Source organism: Apteryx mantelli, chromosome 19 (assembly GCF_036417845.1).
Source record: "Apteryx mantelli isolate bAptMan1 chromosome 19, bAptMan1.hap1, whole genome shotgun sequence".
NCBI classification, from domain to species: domain Eukaryota; kingdom Metazoa; phylum Chordata; class Aves; order Apterygiformes; family Apterygidae; genus Apteryx; species Apteryx mantelli.
The window spans coordinates 15077068-15101559 of record NC_089996.1 but is presented as its reverse complement, the minus strand read 5'-3'; the positions used below and the strand labels follow the sequence as shown (position 1 = coordinate 15101559).

At 44.9% G+C, this 24492-nt stretch overlaps 1 protein-coding gene across 1 annotated transcript; it reads right to left on the bottom strand.

The window, feature by feature from the left end:
- Positions 1-933: 933 nt before the first annotated feature.
- KCNJ2 (potassium inwardly rectifying channel subfamily J member 2) lies at positions 934-7800 on the bottom strand. Its single transcript, XM_013949581.2, has 2 exons — positions 7735-7800; positions 934-2686 (listed from the first exon to the last, which is right to left on the bottom strand). The coding sequence occupies exon 2, from the start codon at positions 2468-2470 to the stop codon at positions 1187-1189; it is 1284 nt and encodes a 427-aa protein (XP_013805035.1). The 5' UTR covers positions 2471-2686; positions 7735-7800; the 3' UTR covers positions 934-1186.
- Positions 7801-24492: the final 16692 nt, after the last annotated feature.

The following is a 24492-nucleotide window of genomic DNA, read 5'->3' as shown; positions in this document are numbered from 1 at the left end:
CGCTGGGTCAGCGCTAAGGTCTAGCGACGGCTTGGGAACGTGCGCAGTAACACTTGACCTTCTGCTGCAGCCCGGCTCGGGGGGCAGCCGGGGAGGACAGATGTTTGCTTGTTTGCCTTCCCCCAACTACGTTTCTCCTTACACAAAAGGAAGAGAATTTGGTTCCCCACCAAAGAGAAGGGGGGCAGAGGGGATTCCTAGCTCAATTTAGATCCGAGTCTTAAGCTTTTAGAATAAGGTGCAAAATAAAGGCGTTAAAAGAAAAATCTAAACCAAAGAAAGTGTCTGAGGTTTGAAATTTTTTGTTTGTTTAAAGCAGCCTGTTTTTTTTTTTTCTTCCCTTTTTTTTAAAAATAAATTCCACTGTGCAAAACTGTGCATTTTCTTTGGTATCCATCTAGGTAGTTTTCACTTAGTACTTTTTATATGTCTATATATATTTTATTTCATTTTCCTTTAGACAGAGAATTAAATTCTCCCCCCAAAAATCATAGTTTTGCTGGAGGCTACTGATTGGCCTGATATTACATAATGCCCCTTATGTAATTGGAAAGAGAGAAATTGATTCTAGCTATCAAACTACTGGCCTCAAAAGGAGTTTAGACTTTCTGGCAACATTGGCCTCTCTGAAATGATCACGAGCTTTTCAACCCAAAAAGTTCAACACTGACTTTTTTTTTTTTAAATTACACAAGAGAAAATAAAAACTACACTGCAACAAAAATAACCATTTGTGTTCATGTAGTTAGCAGCAGCTTTTTAAAAAATAATTATAATAATAATAATAAGGCAGATTCTTGCCTTTGTTATGCCATTAAAAACATTCTTGTTCCCTAGAGAGAAGCATTCTGGAAAAAGTTGAAAAAAAAATAATAATAACCCAACCAAAGCTTGCCTGCAAGTTCAAGTTTTGTAAAAAAATATATACATAATTTATTCTACAACATATGTGCCTTCTGTTCATACTTAGACATGTTTAGTGCTTTGTGTTTAGAGTTCATTTTCTGTTGTCCCTCCTCCGAGGACAGCCCTAAAACCAGCCCGGGTTTCTCAGGTCTGCTTGCCTTACGCCACTCTTCAACAGTACCACTGTCTGAAAACTGTTCTGGGCCAACTTCTTAGGTCAATGTGCCTTTGACCGAGAGGTTTTTTTCCTTTCAACCGAAAGGGAGAGGAAGAGTTTCAGTCATATTTCAGACTCCCGCCGTAGCGGCCGCGGTTCTAGAGGCACCCCTGCCTGGTTGTGATGGTCCATGTCCGGGTGGGTGTCTGTGCTCATGCTTTCAGGCACCCCATTGTCAATCTCGTCCTCCTCTTTGCTGGTGAGGGCCACTTCGTTCTCATAGCAAAAGGAGTTTGCGTTAGAGAGAATGTATTTCTTTTCTGCTAAGTCTCTGGCACTACAGATGGGTGTGTTGGGCACTTCGTATGTTTTGTGGAACCTCGAGTAGTCCACTTTGTAGTAGTTTTTCTCTTCGAAGAGCACAGGCTCATAGCGGTGGCCCCAGAGGATTTCATTTGCCAGATATGAGCTACGGCACTGGGTAGTCATTGCAGTAGCTTCCACCATGCCCTCTAATATTACAACAATTTCAAAGTCAGCATTGTCCATGTCTTGTTTGCTCAAGTCATACAAAGGACTGTCTTCATCTATTTCATGTACTATGGTAATTGGGGAGACCAGGAATATGCGGTCTATCCCACTGTCAAACCCTACATTGATGTCTATTTGATCCAAAGGGATGTACTCCCCTTCCGATGTGATCCTGGATTTGAGGAGCTGTGCTCTCACGTGTGCCTCCACCAAGTGGCTTTTCCTCAGGTTCCCAACACGCCACATCAGGCACAGTTTCCCATCTCTCATGGCCACCACAGCATTGTGGCTGAAGACTAGAGTTTCATTTCTCTTTTTTGGCTTAGCCATCTTTGCCATGACAGCACCAATGATGAAGGCATCAATGATGCAGCCTACTATAGACTGGAAAACCACCATGAAAACTGCAATGGGGCACTCGTCTGTGACGCACCTGAAGCCATAGCCGATCGTGGTCTGTGTCTCAATGGAGAAGAGGAAGGCTGCAGTGAAGCTGCTCACTTGAGAGACACAAGGTTTGTTATTTTCTTGATTTTCCAGATCGCCATGCAACAGCGCAATCAACCAAAACACGCAGCCAAAAAAAAGCCAGGAGAGGATGAAAGTCAGGCAGAAGATAACTAGCATCCACCTCCAGCGGATGTCCACACAAGTGGTGAAGATGTCTGCCAAGTATCGCTGTCCCTTCTCACCCACGTTAATAAACTGGACATTGCAGTGGCCATCTTTTTTGACAAAGCGGCTCCTGCATTGCTGTCTGGTATGTACCTTACTCTTTCCATTCCCAAAGCCGTTGGCAATGGCCATGGTTGCCAGCTTCATGCCGTCCTCTTCCGAAGACACGATGCTGTAGCGGTTGGTTCGCACGCTGCCCATCACTACTGCTGTGGACTGAGGTGCTTCTGCTTTAGAAAACAGTCTAAGTTTCTGCAAAACCCTTTGGAGAAACAGTTTTGAAAGTTCTAGAGGAACACACACACACAGAAAAACTGGGGAGAGGCTGGAGTCCCCAAAAGCCCTTGGATCAACCAAGGACAGTCTTCTGGCATGCAGAGTTAGCTTAACAAGTAACCGTCATAGAGAGGGCATGGTCTGCAAGAGAAAGAGAAATGTCGGATTAGATCTTGGAGGAAAAGGAAAAATGAATCAAATCTGAATGAATTAAGTCAAATGACTCCTGTGGATTTGCAGGAAGGTTCCTTATTCTCAATGACAGCATTTTCTGGAATGCAGCAGTTCTCCGAGTGCAGTTATGTATTGACAGAACTGACATCATTAATATAAAGAAGCTAACACTCTTCCCAATGAAAGCACTGAAGTGATCATGTCCCACAGGTCTGTAAGCAATATTCACTCAAAAGTGGGGCATGCAAAGAATCTATCTGCTATTTATAGCTATGCTTTCTGTTTATTTTGAAACAAAGAATTAGCTTTAACATACGTTTGTTCAAATAAGAATACTGAAGCAGTTTTTAGTGATATACAACGTGTGTCTCATGGTCTGTTTCACCTAAGACAAACAGGGGAACAAGCAAAGGGAAGAAGCCATGTATTGAGAAAAAGCAATAAACCTGAAAAATACCAATGATTTCCATGAAATTACATTGCATAGAATTTGGCTTTTTATTAAGTGGGAGTTAAAAAAAAAAGAAAAAGTACATTCTCTGCAAATGGCAGGCATAAAGGCTGCATTAATAACTCTAACTCCATAAAGTCATCAGAGTCTGGAGAGTTTTTATGCTCACATTAAACTCAAGTTGCATGAACCAAAATAAACCTTCTAATAGCCCTCATCTGCTCTTGCTACCATGACTAGCAAAAGGCTGCCCTTGAGTAGCCCAGCCTCTTTGTAACACCTTTGAGAGCGAGTAGCAGCACCTTCCTCACCAGAGACGAAGGTAGCTAGCTCCATCTCCAAATATCCCATGGGTCTTTAGTGTCAGCAGTTAAGACTCAGCAGAGAGGCTACAAAACATTCTTCCTGAGGGTAGAAGCCACCAAACTTGTTTCAGGGAGGTCTGGCTTAGACCCAGGTTTAGCTTTTAACAAGTGCGTCATCCATTAAGTCACGTACTGTGCATCAGGAAATGTAATTGAAATACTGCAGAGGGGGCAAGATGTATTCATGCGACTACTCCATCTATCCATGCAGCCCATGGAGAAAATAAAACTAAAACCAAGTAATGAGGAATGTCTGCCATGCACCTGCCAGAGAAGAGGAGACTTAAGTACCATTTACATTAGTGGGGAATTAAATCATGATGCTTTTCATAAATCGATATTCTCAAAGCTTGCCCGAGTTTGCCCAAAAAACAGCACAACTGTACTCGCCAAGGAGCAAGACCTCTGCACACAAAGCGGTTGCAGCATTTTGTGGCTGTTCTCTCTGACTCCCATCTGACAGCGGCTGTTATCTCCTTTCCCCACAGCAGCACCTAAAACCCTGAGGAGGTCTTCCAAAAGCTTGAGGGATTTCAAACAGTTTCTCTGTCCTCCCATATCCTTCAACCACATTATAAGGGTTCAGGTCAGCAAACACTTGTTAAGAAAAGAGCAGGTGGCAAACAGAAAACAATATCGTGCTTGCAGTTATATGCAAAAATGTTTTCTGCCACAGGATCTCTTTATGGTTTACTTTCACCTTCTCTTTTTTCTTACTTCTATTTGTTGTGCAAGAATAAGTCCTGACACATATTTGCTGAGATTAGTCATCTCTGACTTCAGCAATGTAAAATACATTTTGGCAGCTTTTGGCAGGTTCAGTAATGCCCCTTTTGAGTTCAACTTATTAACTTAGACTTACTGGATGGTATAGTTACCCCTATGCTTATCTGGCTGACTTGGCCACACTGTGTATAAATTCACTCGCCCTCCCCTCTTTTTTATCATGGAGTTTCTCATTGCTGCCAGGATATCATTCTCAAAAAAAGAAAGAAAAAAAAAAAAGATGTTTTGGGGTCTTAAAAATACTTTTAAAAACCTGAACACAGAAGGAAAGTGAAATTATTAATGCATTCTCCACACTAAAAACTCCCTGAAAAATCATTGCATTGGTTTGCAGATTGATCACTTTCACAAACCACATCCTATAATCATATCCGTGTTCAACTCCCATGTTCCAGGTCTGTTTTGTTCCAAGTGAATGGAAATATACAGCCTAGGAAACAGATTGTTTGAAGACTTTTTTTTTTCCCCCTACAATCTCTCTTTGATTTTAGAGGAAAACTTGTGGTGGAGGGAAAGATAAGCTGTAAAGTCTCAAGTGTCAGAATATGCAACTCCCCCCACAAAAGTCTTGACCCGAAGACATTTGTTTGAATTCCAGAAATCACCGAAATTGTAACACCAGCTTCCCACAGGCAGCTGGCTGAATTTAGAAGTTTGGAAACTGAATCAGTATCTTACGCTGCCGGGTTTCCATCCTGAACGGCCGGACGCCTTCTACCTGCTGTACGTCTGCACAGCACCACCGCTCGCAGCCGCGCGCCTGCCAGCGCGCTGCCTTTGGAGGCGGCCCCGCGCCCCTGGCGCCGGCGACCCTCCCGCAGCGAGGCGAGCCTCGGGGCCGTGCGCTGCTGAGCTTGCACACTGCTGCTTGAAGTTTATACAGCAAAGCCCCGGCATGCTCCGCGCGCTGCGGCACCGGGCGCGGGATAGCTGTCTTCTTCCCTTTACAGCCCAAATTGCCTCTCTTTGTGCGCGCTTCGAGTAGCTAGGATACAGGGAAGGGAACGCCACCAGTAACTGCGAGCTCAGGCAACCAGCCGGCGCAACGCGGCAGGGCTCCTCTTGTTCCCACTCGTGTCCGTGCAGGGCCTGTAAAAACGCCTGCTGCATCACCTGCCAGGCACCTGATCTGCCTTCACCCTGACTTCTGCAACTAGTTTCAGTAGAGGTGACCAAAAACCCCACAAACAACCAAACTAGAGACTTTTAACATGAAAAATCTAATGGTACTTTTTATTTTGCTAATCCACCTGCTACTTAAAAGCAAAACAAGTTTGTTTCCCCCCATTCCCCAGTAGCAGTGTGTTGGTGTCACCGAAGATGTCAAGCTAGTGCGGGACCAGTCCTGCAACCCATGCCAGACAAAAGACAACCCAGAACTCACAAGCCAACTCAAATCTTTGCATCATTTGGGCTCAGAAACACTGCAGCCAGTCACACACTCGCAGGTGCAAATTCAATCATCACTAGGTGTCTTATTTTTATTAAATTCAGACCACCTTCACTCCTGGAACAGAATATGAGAGTAGAGCAGTGCAGCTCATCACTACCGGCCCTTGGACCGACGCAGTCCACTTACAGGCAAAGGATGGGATCAGAGAGCCAGAGGCTCGCTCCGTTGCAAGGAGATGCTTGGAAGAGCAGAGGAAAATGGGGGTGCGCTGCATCTGCTGCATTTCTGAAGCAACGTTTGAGCAAATGCCACAAACGGGAGCCCGAACCCCCACTTTTCCCTTAGCAAGTGCTCCCCTCAAGATCTCCCATGAAAAGATGATTACATCGCATGTCTAAAAGCTGCAATGAAGAGCTCAAAGGGAATTTGTGTCGAAGGGTTTAACACCGAGTAAAACCTGTAAAGTGCAAAAAGGGGGAGAGGGAGCGGGAGGGAGAGAGAGGAGAGGAGCAGCACTAATGAGCGCTCTGAGCAGCTATTCCCAGGCTGACGCCAACCAGCCCTGCTGTGTGTGTGCTGGGCACATGTTGCTAAGAGAGCACAACCACTACCTTAGCGAAGCGCCTTCCCCTGCTGTCCTCAGTAAACAGAACAAAGGAGCTTTCGCGTGATCGAAGCCGTGTTCCCACAGTCCCCGCTCTCTCACTGCTGGCCAGAGCCACCCAGTTAACCTTTCCCAGATCCTGGTATTACTTAAAAGTCATTACCCTGTGATTCCTCCACTGATTTGGCTAGGATTCAACTTACACCAGCTATGAAGTGTTAAGCTACCTTCAGGGGAAGGATCTGTCCTCAATCACGCAGTGAAAAAAAAAAGAAAGAAAGAAAAAGAAAAAAAGAAGAGAAAGAGCAGACAATGTAGGAAAATGAGCAGGAAGAAACAGGAGAAAGGAAAGCACAAGTGGCATTTACATCTGCTATCCTGCAAAGCAGCGGGGTTCAGGATATTTCTAGCTGATGACAAAATAACTACAAGTGAAATAGTCATCACCAGGGGGTGTACTTGATGCACCAGCTGTGAGGATGGAAAAGCAAACAAGTGTAAAGGTAAGGCTGAGAATACAGAAAAAAGTCCTGGCTGCTGCTAGGCTGGAGAGCGGAAAGGTGGCTGCAGGGTGGGAGAGAACAAAGATGCACATCCTCATCGGCGCGAAGCACTCGGTGCGCTCGGCAAGTACCTGCCGTTCTTGTGCAGCCCTGGCCCCACAAAGATGACAAAGCATTCACTGAACCCCCATAAATAAATCTGCTGTTTCCTATCAGTATTTTTTCCTTTGGCCATCATGAACTAAGTTACAGTGATCCCGTTTCTTCACAGGCTCCCCAGCTACAATGCTTTTTCTTTCTTCCTATTTTTGGCAGGATGATTAAAAAATAAAGAAAATCCCCCATTTCCATAACGCCCATGAATGAAGTTACAGGTTCCTTTCACACCACGCTAAAACATTTGGTCACTTCTTTCAGAAACATGCATCAGATTTCTAAGGCTTGATACTTTTGACCTTTCTCTTGTACAGGAAACAACAGGCGAACAGAATGAGAAGGGATGGAACAGTGCTCGCACTGCAACGCAAAGTTGTCATGCAAACTTCCAGCCCTTCCCCAGAATAAAATATCTGGGGGGGAGCAGCTGGTGCATGGAAAGTTATGAACATAAACAGATGCTGCAAGCAGATGCTCAAGTGTTCCCAGCATACCTATCTAATTATTGTAGGCACTGAGAATAGCTTGTGTATGGTGCCTGAGAAACGCAAGAGTTCCCCCTTCAAAGGGCCATGCCGAAAAGTGCAACAAATTCACCGACAAGGGAAGCTTTCTCTCGCGGAAATTTCACGGCCCCGTGCGTGCACAGAGATACACGCAGGCGCATCGCCCCTACCCCTGCGAGCCGGGGCGGCACCGGAGAGGCGACTCCGCGGGCGCTGCGAATGGACGGAGAGAGCAGACGCTCCTTACCTACCTGCCGGTGGCTCTGGAGCGGGTGGGGGCGTGCGGAGGTGGAAGGGTGTAAGATCCAGGAGCCGGGGCGCCGCAGCAAGCCAATCCCAGGGTGCCCGCCCGGCCGCCGCCGCCGCCGCACCGCTTGCAACTGAGCCACTCAATGAGCCGCTGCCCCTTTTTTGCGGGCTGCCATGTGATGTTTAATAGCGGCTCGGCCGTCCCCGCCCTCGGGGCCGCCCCGCGCCAATGGGAGGCGGGAGGCGGGAGGCCGCACCGCGCCGCGCCGCGCCGCGCAGCGGGGCCGGGACACCGCGGAGCCGGGGCAGCGCGGAGCGGCGCGGCCGGGGGGGCCCCGAGCGCGGAGCCGCGGTGCGGTGCGGTGCGGTGCGGTGCGCGGCGGGCAGCGCTCCGGGCCCCTCCGCGCCCCTCCGCCCGCGCAGCCCCGCGGGTCGCCCCCGAGGCCGCCCGCATCCCGCGGTAGCGCGGCGAGCACCTGCGGCGGGCGCTTCCCCCGCCGGGGCGGCCTCCCGCGGGGCTGCCCCGGGGTGGGGGTGGGGGGGACCCGCGCGCGCCCGTTTGCTCCGGTTCCCTTGTCTCGGACAAGTAGGCAACAACAGCAGGAAGAAATAGTTGCGGCCCTTTTAGTAGCCGCGTTCCGTCTTTCTGTGAGCAGGGAGAAGCGCTAAGGTGCAGGGCGCCTGATCGCGAATAGCAGACTGCAGCGTGCACTAAAAGCACTAGTCAGGCATGCTGCAGCGCAGCGATTAAATCTAACGTTCTTCTCTAACTGAAATCTAAGATCCCTTCCAAAACAAGACCTTTGATCCCTGAACTAAGGTCTTTTGAAGCAAGGCTGGAAGCAAGAAAACTATTTGCCTGGCTGCAGTATCTAGGACCCATTTCTTTGTTTCATAGATCACCTGTGGCAGCTTGCTCAGCCCGCTGCCTGGCTGTTGTTAAAATCTGCAAAAATCAAAATGATTTTAGTAGCTTGTCCTCCCTACAGTGGACATGGTCTAAGATATCTGACAGAGAAAACAAGTTCGAAATGTCTGGCTGAGAGCCTTGCAGGAACAAAAACAGCCTCGTAAGCACGCTCTGAAGTTTGCCAAACTCCGGCCCTGATGGACAGGGAAGGGGTGTTAGTTTCCGAGGCAGGTGTCCCCTGCTGCAACTCTCCTGCTGCCCTTGGAAAACTGAGTTCCTGAGCGCTAACAGCTGAAACGCATCAGCGAGCCCTGTGTGTTGTGTTGGAAAAATACGAGCAAAGGTGGCCTGCTGAATGCTGGGGGCTGCAGACCACACAAGGCTTTAGAAATTGGCAGAAACACCTTGAATCGCGCCCAGGACTGAAGTGGTAGCCCTTGCAGCGCACGGAGGACAGGTGCTGGGAATGCTTGTGGGGCGAGGCAGTGCTTGATCAGCAATCAGGCCTTCTGCTTGCCAGCTGCTGAGGGACCGAGTGGTCCAAGCAGCTCTGCCGCTCTCCTTCGGGGAGCTTTCTTGCAGTGTCCAGAACAGGCTCCAGAGATGCTTCCCTACCTTCACCAGCAATAGGGTGACTGCAGCCACTAGTAAGTTCCTTGAACTATCCTTCTTCTCATTTGTGTTGTAGTTTTATGGCTCTGATGTTAGCACTCTTTAAATACTCATCGAAAATGCCCAAACGCTTTCTTATGGACGCTCGCTCATATTGTTGCTGAACGGTTGCCACTGACCATCATTACTGTCATTTACAGTATTTGTGGAGTTCCCTATACTCCGAATGAGGAAGTACTGCATTATTGCAGCAACAAACACAATGGCCAAATGCAGATGGTTTTAAAAGTCCCCAGTGTTGTGTGTGCAGGATACGCGATTTTTTCTTCCCCTCTCTCCATCATGTAAAGACAAGGTCTTGTATATATTGAGCAATACAGCATGTTGGGCAATCGTATTATTTATGAGTTATTCTTGGGTAATTCTGTTCATTTTTGATTGGAAGAAAAGGCATCAGTCCTATAACACAGGTAAGTTTCTCATAAATGATGAATCCGGAAAAAAATCCATCAAGAAAGAATGACTGCAATTATTTTATTCATTCAGTAAGACGAAGATTACCCATCCATAAGATCTGAAAATCATAGGGACACATACTACACAGTTCCTACAGCTGCATGGGAGGAAAAAAATCCCTCATTTCCTTGAATGCATATGTCCTTTTTAGGAGCAGCTAAAATAGCAACAATTTAACCCACCTTGATAAAGTATGTGCATGTATGGATGTATCTGTAATAAAGTAGAACTGTGATACGTTATTGCTAAGAGATGCTCTGCTGAGAATACATGCAGTTTGCTGGAGGGTGGGCTCGAAAAATCTCTGCACAATACCCAGAAGATTTTACAGATTAAAGTGTGACCTTCTAGGCTCTTACTCAGTCTTTACTCATGCAAGCTGACTGATGAAAGACAGCAGACCTACTGGACCCAGAGATACCAGAGCGACTGATATGAGTAAGACTTATTCACAGCAGTACAGTCTTGCAGGTCAAGCCATTTAGTATTTTGTACCAAAGAGAGTTACAGCATATACATCATGGCTTCTTCACAGCTTTCTTAAAGTCCAAGCAGGTCTGCCTAGAAAGCTCTACTTAGAATGAAATATTGATTACAAACTATTATACAGAAAATGATAATTGTAACAAAGTGTTAAAATTGTCTGCATTAACTTCAGCAAGAGAAGTACTTCCAAACCCCCCAAACAGGGAAGTTGAGTTACAAGAAAAGTTTCTAAAAAACCCTTTCCTGTTGCAACAAGCCAGGACAAAGAGGGTGAGAGACAGCTGAAAACTTAACCCTCAAGAGTGAGTAAAGGTTTGTTTTTCTTCTCTCAATGAATGGTTTTCTAATTTGATGTGGTCTAGCTACTGAAGTATCTTACCGGCTCGCTATGGAACCTCCTTACTGAAGTATGAGAAGAGCTATGAGAGATGGTCATATTCTGAGGAGTTTCCAAGGCAAGATCCCCTCCCTGCAGAAGGAGCAGGGATAAGAAGGGGCTCTGGGAAAGCAGAACAATCTTGGTTTCATACTAGCGTAGGAAGCGTAAGGAAAGTAGCCAGCAAAACAGCAGGACACTTTTTCTTAGACAAATTTCAGCCAGGTCACATCAGTGAAGGAAGGGACTTATCTCTCAACATTTTCTGTTTTCCAGCATCATTCTCACCTTTGCCCACCACACAGCCACGCTCTCCCTCAGTCTTTGCCGATCTGCAGATGCCCTGTAGAAGCAAACTTGACAGGAGTGTATTGCAGGCACAATACTTGCCAGCTGGGACCCAGGAGCTCTAGCCCTTGTCTTAATGCCCAGGAGATGTTATTAAATTGCTTTCTCTGTCTTGGCTGTGAAATGACCTAATTATCAGATTGCATTAGTCTTCATCTCTTAAAGTGGCCAAATCTGGTCTGGTTCTCAAGATTTTATTGCCAGCTGAAAATAGCTTGATTCTATTGTACTTGCAAAGAAAACATGGTCTTTTACTGGTAGCTGTCGGTTTCCACAAGATGAGAAGAAATGCCATAAATACTGTGTTGTTGTTTTTCTTGGTCTCGCCATTTCCATGCATGTAAACTGGCAAAAGTTAGCCTTTCTTCTCTAACCATTAAGTCAACTGGAAAAAATCCATCAGGAAAAGGTGGTTTCCCCATTCACAGTAAACTCCTGGGGTTTAGACATTAACTGCATCTTTATAGGTCTAATGCTGGGCTCTCCAAGGGAAAATGAAGCCATATTTGCAATAGAAGGAATGGCTAAATCCAATGAAAATTCCACAATGAGACAGTTACATATTTGATGAAAGACTTAAGAGAGCAAATAAATGTATTTTGTACTTTGCAAGAAAATAGGATATACAGATGTGCAGCCAGTGACACAGTTATATTGTTCATATAAGGGGTGAAATATGACATAGGAAATTGAATTGTTTTATGTATCTGAGAACAGTGGAATTCACACACCATTCACATTTTTCTCCCTTTCTTTCCCAGATACTTTGTGTCTATAATCCTTGCTGAAGATTTCAGTCTGTCTTACTCAGTCTTATTCTAAAATCAAATCTCCAGCCCCTGATTATATTTTGAGATATTACATATGTATTTTCAGTTTGTGCTACTGCAGATGGTGGATATGGTAAGCAAGGTGAAGCAATCTGGAAATAATAAATTACAACTAGTAATCCATAGCTAACAGTAACTGTATATAACTAGCAGTGCAAGAGCAACCCAGGAAGTTCTGCCAAAGAAAAAACTTATTTCCAACACTATATTCCGTGGGGTCAATTCTCAATAAATTAAGATGCCTAACTTAAGGGATCCTGAATTTTCAACTTTTAGACTCAACAAGATCTGACGAATACCTTTTGGTAAAAAGTGAGCTCCCTCAGATCCGAACAGACCTGAGGATTCTCTACAAGATCAAAGGCCCTAGAAAATTATTAGGAAATGTTATTCTGTTATTTAATGTAAGCCTTGTACAGTCTTAATTTTCTAGAAGCCTTGCTGTAGCAGGACACCTGTATTACCACTTAGTGATGCTGCCTCAAGTATTTTCACAATGTAAAGTTTATGGATAATCTCTTGGAAATGCAGTAAACTTACTGCATTTGACATGTAGTATACTTTGTGGTGTGGAAACATTCCTTATTTCTACTGATGCAGCCCTCCATCAGCAACAGCAATTTGTCCTTGATGGTAACAAAGGGGAATGTATGTTTTGGGTGTTCCCTTTAGTTTTCTCTGGACTCTGGAGTTTTCTAGCTGAACTGCTATTAGTGCAAAGGGGGAAAAGCATTAAATCATCTCTGCTCTTAGCCTTCTCTCTTGCAACAATGGTCAAAAAAAACCACTGTAAAATTTGAAATTACAAGTCCTGGGTCCAGAGAGGTCTCAAACCATTTATAGATGTGGTCTTATTCTCATTTATATTTAAATCATACTTGGATTAACATAAAGTATTTTAGTCTAAGTGATAAACCTGCCCAAGCAAATAAATATTAATAAGGCTAATGTTTTCCTATTAATCTCCAAGTTATCTAATGATCTTCCATGGCTCCCATTCTTTGTATATCTCAAGGGAAAGGGAGTTAATGGTTAATAAAACTTGCCAGAGTGGTGAGAACATGCCTAAGGAGCTGACATAGGGAACGTGACAATTCCTGGAAGGAAAAGGGTTAAGAGCCAGCAATTTACACATACAAAACTGTATGACTACACTTTCATTCTCTTCCTTAGAACTTCAGTTACTAGTGTTACTGGCCTGCCAGATTTTCTAAAACCAGGATAGGCTCATGCTCAGCTGAACAGAACAGGGTAAGAATATCTTTGTATTTCTCTAGCTTGCAAACTTTTGATTATCTGAAAACTGTGTAAAAGCAGGAGGGCTAGCAAGGGAGTAGATATTCATAGGCTTTGCAGCGAGTTCCCTACCGTGGGCTCTCACTAGTGAGATCACTTACTTGCTCGAAAGCCCACATGGTGGCTCAGCCAACTTTCAGATTGATCTGCGGCATCCACTGCGCTCAGGAAATAGTGGCTGGCTTCCTTCCCTGTGTGCAGGAATGAAAACTTCAACCTCCTTCCTTGGGAATTATCCAATTTTGACCAGTTGATCGTTATAAATGGTTGATACCCAGTCTGTGAAGGTGGAGAGAACTGCAGGTAAAGATGTGTTTCTGGTCCACTTGTCTGCCCCGCACCATCTTACCCACCAAAAATACTGGCACAACAGCAAACTGGTTAGCAAAAAAAGTGGGAAACTTACCTTTTCAGTGTTCTGTGCATGATGCAGAAGGGGTAACCTTTACTGACCCATGTTTCCCCTAATTCCACCACTGCCGTAAGAGAAGGGATGAAGCAGGGATCTTCTTCGGCTCTGTTACCGTGTATGTGTTACCATAGGCGGGAATGTGGAAAATTTCCTGTGGGAAAGGGAGTGGCGAGAGAGAATAAAAAGCAAATTGCGATAGAAACAGCTAGAAAACTTTTGCCTTTTCTAAGCAAGATTAATGTGAAGGACATGCCTTTTCTGCAGCTTTCCTACTGACCCATTTGTATTACACAACTCAGTTCACTGGAGTGATTCAAGCTGGGCAGCTTCACTTTCTCAGGTGACATTTGGCAGTTCCTGAGAGAAGGATGATGCGAAATATGTGGGTACATAACGCATCCTGCTTCCAATAGCAGAACATTATACCCAGAAGTGACTGAGAGAACCTCTGTTAAAATCCTACATGATTTCCCTGCATTGCAATGTCCATATTACATTTCTGCTGATGATCAATTTATTATCACTGTACTTTATTACCTGTCAGTGCATCCACTCTAGTGAAAACTATACATTTATAAACTCAGAAGCATCTGATTTGCGTTAACATTGCTAGATGCATAAACTATTGCTCCCTTCACTTCCTCACATTTTTTACTTTATTATATTAACTTAGACACAAATGTCCTCAGTGCTTTCTATCAGTTTGTACCAGAACCCAAGAAATTGCCTGGAGTCCATGGCCACAACATAAATGCCAATATCAGAGGCTTTTTTCTCTCCTGGAAAGCAAATAAACTCTGCTAAGAAAAAGAGCATTAGATCATTGGCCATTGTAGAAGGAAAAACAATTACGTAATAGAAAACGGTAATTGTTTTCCTGAGGAGCCCACTACTGTGCCTATTTGCGTCAAATATAAGCCTCTGTCTTCATGGCAGTGGTGTAGCCACCGTATGCCCTAATTCACTGCATGTAAAGGAAGATGTGTTCGGGGAGGCGGGCTGATGCTGATAGGTACCTGTACGTGTGTGTGTACTGGCTGTTTCAAAGCACTGTCAACTCTGATCGAATGAAGCGGTTCCTGTACCTTGTGGGTGCGCCAAAGGGAGCCCTCGAGTTCCTGGAGCTGGCGTACGGCAGCCTCATCTCGACTCCCAGAGCTTCAGGATCTTTTGCAGTCATGCAGTCACACCGCATCCCTCTGCCCTGCATCTGCATTTCACCGGTCAGGAAGCCAAGCTGAGCACGGAGGAGCCTGGCTGGGAGATACGCAGTCCGGGCAATCAGGGGAGTAGATCGCTGGCACAAAATGGCAGTCCAGCCCCACGCGTAACTCCTGCGGGGCTAGGAAGGAGGCAGACAAATTAAATTAGCTGGCACTTTTCTAAATTTTCATCAGAACTTAATTGAACAGATGAGTAAAACCAAACCAAGCTCAAATTGTTGGTTAAGCTTCCTGATATTGTTTTTGACTGATTATTTGGACCAGCCTTCCAAGGCCCACCCACTAAAGGACCTCTGTCATTTGAAAAATCTGTCGTCAGAGAGGAAACAATCTTCAGCAAGTAAATGCCACAGTTTCCTTTCTTCCGTTATGATCTCGTGCTGCTTATTTGCTTTTCTGATGCCATTTTGTGCCTCCAGACTAAATTCTGCCTTTCGCTTATGTAGATACACAGGGGAATAAGGATTCCTCACTCACCCTTAGGCATCTTACTTTAAATTCTGGCCAAACTGCATGTCCTGTGCTCTGTTTCTGCCTGATCAGGGTGCATAAGCAGGGAAAAGGGTGGCCGCAGAAGGAGGCTCTCCCTGATTTTGTACTAGGAAATGCCTCCCCACGCATTGTGCCTTAGAAGGTGTGAGCCATGCATTTCTTGTAATCTCCCTAATACTTTAAAAGTTGGCCTCAGTTCTCCAATATTACTTGAGCTAATGCCCAAGCCCTATTAAGCAACCCTGTGACAGAGACTGGAGGGAAAAGGATTGTGCCATTTCTCATCAAGATCAGCACGGAAATTCCTGATGCATTGCAGTTGCTGCAGCCCACGGTGGCAGGGAGAGCCGGTGACATCATGGTCCACCTGCGACACCGCCAGCCCAGGGACCTCCGCAGGGTTCACACGGCCACGAATGGGTGCTGCAAAGAGCAGGGTCTCTGCAAGAGGGCAGGGCTCGCTCCCAGTCCTTTCTCTGCTTGCAGACTGGGTCGGCACTTAAATACGCATCTCTCTTTACCCTTAGCGCATGCTTGACTGTGGAGCCCAGTGCTTGCATAAGGACACTCAGTGATGGAGTCAGGCAGAAGGGGCATTCGGCACTCAAATTCCGACTATTTTGATTTGATAAAGGTCAGAGATCACATGTAGAGACAACCAGCGGCAAAGAGTAAAGAGAGAGAGAAAGCGAGAGAGACAAAGCGATAAAGAGAACGAACAGAGGCTGCTCATGTCACTTGTTGCAGTACTGAAAGGTGCTTGTGCCCTCTGACAGCAAAGGTGACATAAAAAACCTTTGCAGCCCAGAGCAGAACAGAGCACAACGGGCCAGTTTTGGTCCTCTTTTCTAACTGGGTGACTCCAATGCCTAGGGTCAAGTGCCAACAGTGCCAATCATTTCTGGGTGTTTCGTTTAAAAAAATCCTTCCAAATTAGATAAGTCAGAAATCACCAACCAGTTCATCTTTCCTTCAGCCCTTTCCAGTAGCTATTTGGAATCACCCTGAGTGATTCTGGTCACCAGAACCACCAGGTGAATCCCGGGTGGGTGCACAATCAGGATGAGTGGATTTGAAAGCATAAGTGAATGTTGCAGAGAGCTGTTTGTTTTGCATTATTCACACTCTTCAAGCTTTGGCAGTTTGCTTCTCTGACCATACTTTGATGTAATTTTTTCAAGCTGAACTGGTTGGGATAAAATAAATATCTGTTCTGAATCTCTGTTAGAAATTTCAATTGAATTTGAATCTTTTTGGAAGGTCCAGAGAGAAACAGAAGACTTCCAAGCATCTCTGTGCTTTTGGTGTCTGGAAGTGTCTTTCTCTCAGAGGAGAGAAGAGAAAACAAGCAGGCCTATTTGAGTAATTTAATCTGTATATGGTAATTTACTACAAGGCAACACTTTAATATTCAGTTCCTATTATTTTACAGCACACAAGTATCCTTGACCTTGCTCTTTTCTAACCTCAGTTGTGTTTCAAATAACTCTTGTAAGAAGAAGCCTCCCTAAGGAGCAGATCTGCAAGTCAAAGTCATGACTTCCTTTGCTCAAAAAAGGATCCAGAACCGTGCATCAGCTGTATGTGTCTCCTCCCTTTATATGGTTAGGCTGTTCCAGCACTTTCATCATCTCTGGTAAAATTAGCACTATAGTAATTACCCTGGGCCAAATATACAGCTGGTAAAAGTGCACATATTTCAGAGGGAGGAGACTTGAAATGAAATTGGCAGGCACTGTCCTATTTTATTAAAGCTAACTCAAGGAAAACGATGGGAGCAATTTCTGTCACACATCACAGGCATTGGCGCACGCAGCCGTATACCCTCGCATGCAATGCTTCCGCTCTGCTGAGATTTTCCCTGCTTGAGCTTTGCACCCAGTTTCCTGAGGATTGCTAATGCCAACCCAGCGTTTTCAAAATCATCCCTCTGCATCTTTGGTACAGACCGTATCAAGGGAAGTCTGTGGCTTTCGGTCTTGTATCAGCCATAGGTTTGTTAGAGGGTGTTGGGAAACGGCTTGTGGCCTGTGGTGTGTAAAGGTGCGTTGGGTTGCTGTTTTGTGGGGACTTCTGGCCAGCTAAGCTGTGATTGTGAAGGCCTAGATTTGACGGCCCTGTTGGTTCTTTTTTTATTGTTTTACCTAGTACCTCTCCCAAAAGGAGGATGGAATAGGAGGAAAGAGAAATAGGACCCAGTGAGGCAAAGCATTATACACCCTCTAACAACAGTGGTTGTCACTCCAATTCAGGAGTGACACCCCGCTATACTCTCTCAAATGAAACAAATGGCAAAGGATAGGGGGATGTTTGCCTGTGGAAAAAGTGATCACTGAAGAGAAGACATTTAATCAGTCTATACTGTGAGTAATTGTAGCAACTGCAATAAAGTACTTACCCGATCTGGTTCCCAACTCGCATCCTACCATACCTCACTCTGGAAACCGTCCTATTGAAATTGGTGGGGCCACATTTCCTCCACATGAGTAAGGCCCTTGATCTGGGCCCTACACTCACCAGGGTCTTTTTTGATTTTCACCTGGAGATGTGAAATGAGACCTACCCATTTATGCGTAAGTCCTATTTTTCATGCCTGCTTTAGGGCGTGGGAACCTTTATGCCTACCACAATGATGCATATATCAGTCAAAATCTAAAAATTTACAACACACCCAAAGGGCAGCTCCACGAGGACGGTATGCTAGATATATTCAGCGAGACACAGAGCACAGCAGTGGAGGCTAGGGAGGCTTTGGGACTGTCTCCCGCCTACTGTTCTTTTGTACAATGGTCATAGAGAGGCCATCAGCTTCTATTGGCACGTGGGCTAAGCAGGAATTGCGCTGAATGAACATCAGACCAAAAAATAGTCTGTCCTCTGTCAGGCAAGCCTGAGAGACACCCTGTGATCAAAGATGGGGAAACACAAGGAACAAATACAATGCCCAGTAGTCACAGCCGACCAGCTGCCTGACACTTGTGGAGCTTCCTACACACGCTGCAGCGAAGGAGAGTTTGAAGAAGGATGTGAAGAAGGAGGATGATATAGATGGTTCAGCAGATGTTTAATTGGAGCTACTCCCATGCGTGAGAGAACGCACGAAGCTGTTCAACGGAAAATGTGCGTTCAGAAGTGGACATGGCACTGAATATGAGATAATTATTAAGGCATTTCTATTTTGGAGTCCTTCTGTGAATCTGTGTGTAGTTTTATATAATAAACGTTAGCATTGCCTTTCTACACGCACACACGTTCCCTGGTCCAAACAAACAAGCAGCTTTTTGCTTCTTGTCACTGATACCTCTTGAAGTAAGTATCTTTGGCCACAAATAGATCATTGCCCTATTTGAAAGGTTCCTAGTGGAGTGTAGCCAGTTTTGACTGGCTATATATACCTAAGCTGGCAAATCAAGCAACCTCCCAGCTTTTGCTTCTATATTTAAAGAGGAATGATATAGGATAAATCAGCCAGACTGAGCACATGTCAAACCAATTTTTACACCAAAATCATTTATTCTCTGAGTTTGATTTATTCTACTGAGCCTGAAAGAGCAGCTATTGAAAGTCCTAAATACTGGTCCCGGGGTTGCCTAGGATGGTGGGGCAATACCAGGTATTTGCTGACAACAGGTTGTGCATTTATGCTGTGGTTAGAACTCCTCCTGTCTACGTGCCCTTTGGGAACGGCCAGAGAATATATTAGGCGGGACCAAACCGGACAGCACGCCGTGTCTCCAGAACTGGTACGACCCTGCAGGGCTGCGCGATACCGTAAAGCTGCCGCCTGAAGAAATGCTGGCAGCAGATAAACAGGGACGGGCGATGCTCTGGGCCGAAGCCTTAGGGATTCATTGGCGGTGCCGTGCTTTTAACGCTGCGCTCCTGGCAGGCGGCAGGAAGCGGGGCGCAAGCGGCGGGGCGGCGCGCGCCGGCGGAGCGCGGGGCGGGGGGGGGGGGGGCGGCGGTGGCTCCGCGGGCGGCCGCCAGGTGGCGCCGCGGCGGCGGCGGCGCGGCGCGGCGCGGCGCGGCGCGGCGCGGGGGCTCCGGCCGGGGGCTGCGGGCCGGGGCTGCGCGGCCGGCGCAGGGGCAGCGGTGGTGCCGGGGCTGCAGGCGCCCTGAGCGCGGGCGAGACGAGGGCTAACGCCTGCAGAGCGTGAAAGCGCCGCCGCTGTTCGTGCGTGGCCGATGGCCTCCTGGGCTGGGTTTGCGCTCGCCCCGGATACGTACAAAACTTCAGGGATGCACCTGGGCCCAGGAAATCCTTGGACGTTTCTGACAGTCCTACCTAACCTGATATTGGGGGGAGAGTGAAGCATGAAGCAAACGTTGACTGACAGGTGGCAACATCACGGCTTCAAAAAAATCCTGGCTTTCCAGGGAGCAACATGAGCCCAAAGATCAGAAAATTGAATTATTCAACTTGTTACCATTTCTGCCTGATGATTAGCCGTTTCTTTTTCAGTCATCTCCTCAGCCCCGGGACTGACCCCATAAAAGGATTTAAATTCTGGGAATAGCTCCTGTGTTCCGATTTTAGGCCTCATGAAAATATTGATCCATATTTTTCAGCCCAGACTAAGACTGCAGTCGTTTCATTCTTGTTTCATTTCATGCTTCCTCTTGACTGCTTAGAAGTGAATTTGTTGTCAGATGCCTCCCTACATGGGCCCCTTAGGCCTGCCACAGACACCAACTCTGTACTTGCAGGTTCCCAGCTCAAAACCAGCAAAGATTTAAGAAATAAAAAGACTGTAAGAAGCTTACAACCAAGCTTTTCTTCCCACACAAACAGTTCTGACACCCTGAATGGTGCCCGCTATTTCCTGAAATTAATGTAACTGTAGAACTGTAATGCTTCATGTTAGGTAAGCAGCTGAAGTCAAACCTCCTGCACAGTGTGTAAGAAACAAGGAATAAACAAATGGATTATACATTATGTCCCACATCTGAAAATCAACTTCACAGAAAATATGCACTAAATGATATATGATAATGGGGAAGGAAACGCCAGCTGCCTTAATGAATGGTGGTGGGCAGATCTAGAAAAAAAAATTATAATAATCTTTTATTATATTCCCTTTGACATAAACTAACCTTGACCCAGAACAATAGTGCTACTCTCCAGGAGAAAATAACAGCAGCTGTAATCATGATACAGGAGAGCAGTGCAAGCTGGTTTGCATTTTCTCTTTGTTGTTAAAATTCTGCTTCATCTGGTCATCTGGCCAGAGACTTACTTTTGGACTGGTGGGGAATTTCATCCCTTTCAGTGGGGATGGCTCAACGGTTAAGTCTTTTTCTTGGCTGTGAAGATGCATGTGTTATAACTTTTGCCAGGGTTCTGAGAAACTTGCTTGCTTTCCTTTGCATTGCACAGCTCTGCAACGGGGATGGATAAAGAAAAGCCAAAGAGAAATCATTGGGGAACATCCTCATCTAGAAATAGCAATGAGTGAGGAAGATCCCCCTCTCATGTACCCAAAGCTGCTGTCTCACTCAGGAGATATTACACCAATGCACTGAAACAGTCCTTCCAGAGGTCCTCTCCTAGGCAAGGAGGATGTAAGAACCAACTCTACTAGAAGTGCAGTCAGGCCCTGCCTAAATGGCAGTTACGGAAGGAATCTCCACACTTTGTGTGGTTTTGTGTCCCTTCCACACCTCTCTCCGTTTGTGTCTTATCCACCTGGCACTATTAAAGATCCTCCAACAGACGAGGAAGTTGCAGGTTATGTTACGCAAGCTCTAGATGCAACCACCGTGCAGAAGTGTGTGTGCGCGTGTGTGTATGTGTGTGGAGAGGGGCTTTGGGAACTCACACATGACAGAAATTTGTGGATGGCTTGTTCCTCAAAACAAGCAGTCCATGTTTAAGAAGAGTCCAGAGAATGTATTTATAACTTTGTGGTTTTGCTTGTGATTCGGCATCTTTTCATGTCAAAGGACTACTCTGCAACTTAAAAATCTTTCCATGACCTCTTAGCGCACAAGATATGGAAGCTTAAAACTGTGACTAATAGAAAGAAAAGTAAAATGTGGTGTGTGGTAGTACCATGTTCTTTATTTCTGTGTCTTTACTCATAAAAATGCAATGCATGCATTACCATACATTATTATTCATAATTTTTATACTGTGATAAATGAAATTAAAATATCAAACAGAGATACACAGGAAAAGCCAGACTAGTTGAGACCAGTGGTTCACCTAGTATCCTGTCTCCAGCATTGGCTGGTATCAGATGCTGCAGATAAAAGTAGAAGAAACCGTATAGTAGACTGTTATGAATTAACATGCCCAGGAGAGAAGTTTCTTCCTGACCCTCATCAGTTAGTGGTTGACTCATATGCCAAAGCATACATTACTATACATGCTCACATATTTATATGTATCTATACCAAGAAGCATATGACCATACTCTGAATCTGACTCCTGCTACTTTCACTTACAGGAAAGCCACTCTGAGGAAAGAATTTTCTTCACCACAAGAGGCTCACACGGTATATACTGGGGAGAGGGAGAGACAGCTGAGATTCACAGTTTAATAAGGAAAACTACCTTTACAAACAGCAGTTGAAATATGCACATTTTTAAGATATTTGGGGAATTCTGATTGCATATCTCAGTACTATCTCATAAATCTGAGTAGCTTTGCCTATGTAATTAAGCAAATACTCATGTGTGTAAGTACTTGTAAAGTGAGCTAGTTAAGTAGATTTCATATTATACACTCACTTTTTTTCTGAAAATCACAGGTCATAGTAAAACATGGCTGGAAAGTTCAAGGTAGGATTGACCATTCCTGTATCACTCCTGACAGCTGCTTGTCTAATTGTCTCTTGAAAGCCGCCACCATAGATATTCCACAGCCTTTCCAGAGATCTGTGCCACTGCTCTTCCACCTTCTGGAAGACAGTTTTTCCTAATGTCTAACTTGAATCTCTTTGGCTTCAGTTTAAACTCACTTCCTGTCCTGCTCACCACATATAGGGAACCGACTGTCTCTTGAGTTGCATTTTTTGTGTTTGAAGACTGTTTCGCTGTCTCCTACACGCCTCTTCTCTTCTTTGGACTCAAACACCTTCAGTTATTTCAATACTTCCTCACTGACATGCTTTCTAGATCTCGGGATTCTCTTCAAATTGTTCCACGTCTTCCCTGAAGTGTGGTGTCCAACATCCAATAATGTAATCCAGCCAAGATCCTGCAAAGATCCCTCAAAGTGTGGAAGGATTACTTCACATGTCTTGATGGTTATATTCTATTTTATACATCCTGTATGGTGTTTTTTGCAACACCACATAATTACTGAGTGCCTTACACATTTTCCTACTGAATTCCTTCCCATTTTTTTCAGATTATTTCCCCAATGCCTGCCAGCCCTGAAATCCAGGATACATCCAAGATGAGATGTTTTCTACTGCAGTTATAGACAGATGTTGCTGATGATTCAGCATAAAAGATAGGATAATTAATGAGTCCAGGAATAATCATCTACCCTCAGGCTTGTTAATATGCTTCGTTTTACTTAAAGGAATTAGATAGGATCCAGAATACAAGTGTTAACCAAAATGAAATGCAAGATACATTTAAAAAAATGCAGCAATACTATTGTATGCAGTAAGGCTCAGAAAAAAAAATCAGCATGCCATTTTTCTTCATTATACATGATTAGCTCATAAAAACTTTCAGTTAGTCAGAATGATGGGACAGACTCCTCTGACCTAATTTAGCAGTCTAAAAGTTAGAAGTTGGCCAAAATTTTCACACCAGTCATCTCATCTCCTCCAACAATTAATAGAGATGAATGGACATTTCCAGGATAAGTCCATCCTACTGCCTTGAGCTCTCTCAACACCCATATTAGGATAGGATGAACTCTGCTGTGAGGACAAAAAGAGTTCCAATAACTAGAGATCCTTGACCGGTAGATAGACACTTAACTTCTTGATGGATAAATCACACTTTAGGCAAAAATTCAGAGGTAATTATTTCTACGTTATCATGATAACTAAAACATGATTCAAATTAACCATAATCATCAGAAGAAAGGCATGATGAGATGTCGCATATTGGATAATAACAAAGATGTGCGGAGTGTGGAACTTCCATGTCATAGGCACCTTCAAAACACTGACATTTAGTCTTTTTTCCAAATTGAGCTGACAGCTGAATATGTTGAATTTCTCTGTGAGGGATCGTTTTTACAAAATCACTTCAGGTGAATAAAAATCTGTCTTTTTGACAGAATCACACTGTTTGGTCTCCAGACTGATCTTTTTCTTTTTAAAGAAGCATAATATACCAAAATAAAAGCAAGGCTGACATTCTGAAATGAGAAGACATTTAGAGTCAAAGTACTGGAAAGCTCATTCTGAAACCAGGCTGATCTTCCTCTTTGAGGCTCAACCTGATTTTGCTGATTTTGATTTCAAACTTGAGGTCCCATTTTGATTTCTGAAGAATGCAAATGAGCAGGTTTGGCCAACCTTCCCAACCATCAGAGCCATGAAACAAAATCTTCATGCAGCCCCGAGCCAGCTAACATATCACATACCTCAAACTGCTGAGGGAGGGGCAGTTCTGGGAAGGGCTCACAACCAGGAAATGAGAAAAACTCTCCAGGATCCAACCGTGGAGCCCACAGGGCTGGGAAGGGTGTGAGCAGGTTTCTGAGCTACCCAGTAATACTGGGTTCAGTTTTCTTGCCAGTTTACTCCCTCTCATAATGAACAGCCCCACAGATTTACCAGTATAATCCCTGGACAGGGGCTTCATTTGAACTGCTAGAGGGGTGCCTTTGTCATGGAAGAGCAACTGTTTGCTCTGACGGTGGGGGAGTTTCAGAGCCTCCTACAGCAACTGGGAGCTGGGCTTCCAAATAAATTAGGCAGCTTCGAAAAATCTGACCTACAGGGCACGCTATATTGTTTTTGTTCCCTGACTAGATCATTATCTCTGTCTTGGCATGTCCAACATTGGTCCCTGCGGGGTAGCAAAGAGTTGAGAATAAGTTTGCTCAAGTACAGTAGCTGTCTAGTCAACCCAGTGTAAGCTGTTTTACTGTGCCAATGCTAATCTGTTACTGATACCCATGCTAAACAGTATGAAGCTCATTCTAGCAGCTGAGCTCTGTACTGCAATGTAGGCACGCTGTCAGAGTGAGGTTTATAATATAAATACTTGTGCATATGTTCATTGTTTATATTCTAAAAGCTATGCTGTGTGAAGTTTGGAAGTGATTTTAATTGCAGTAAAAAG

Coding starts and splice junctions, on each gene's coding strand:
- KCNJ2 (XM_013949581.2), bottom strand. CDS start 2,470: ATGGGCAGCGTGCGAACCAACCGCTACAGCATCGTGTCTTCGGAAGAG.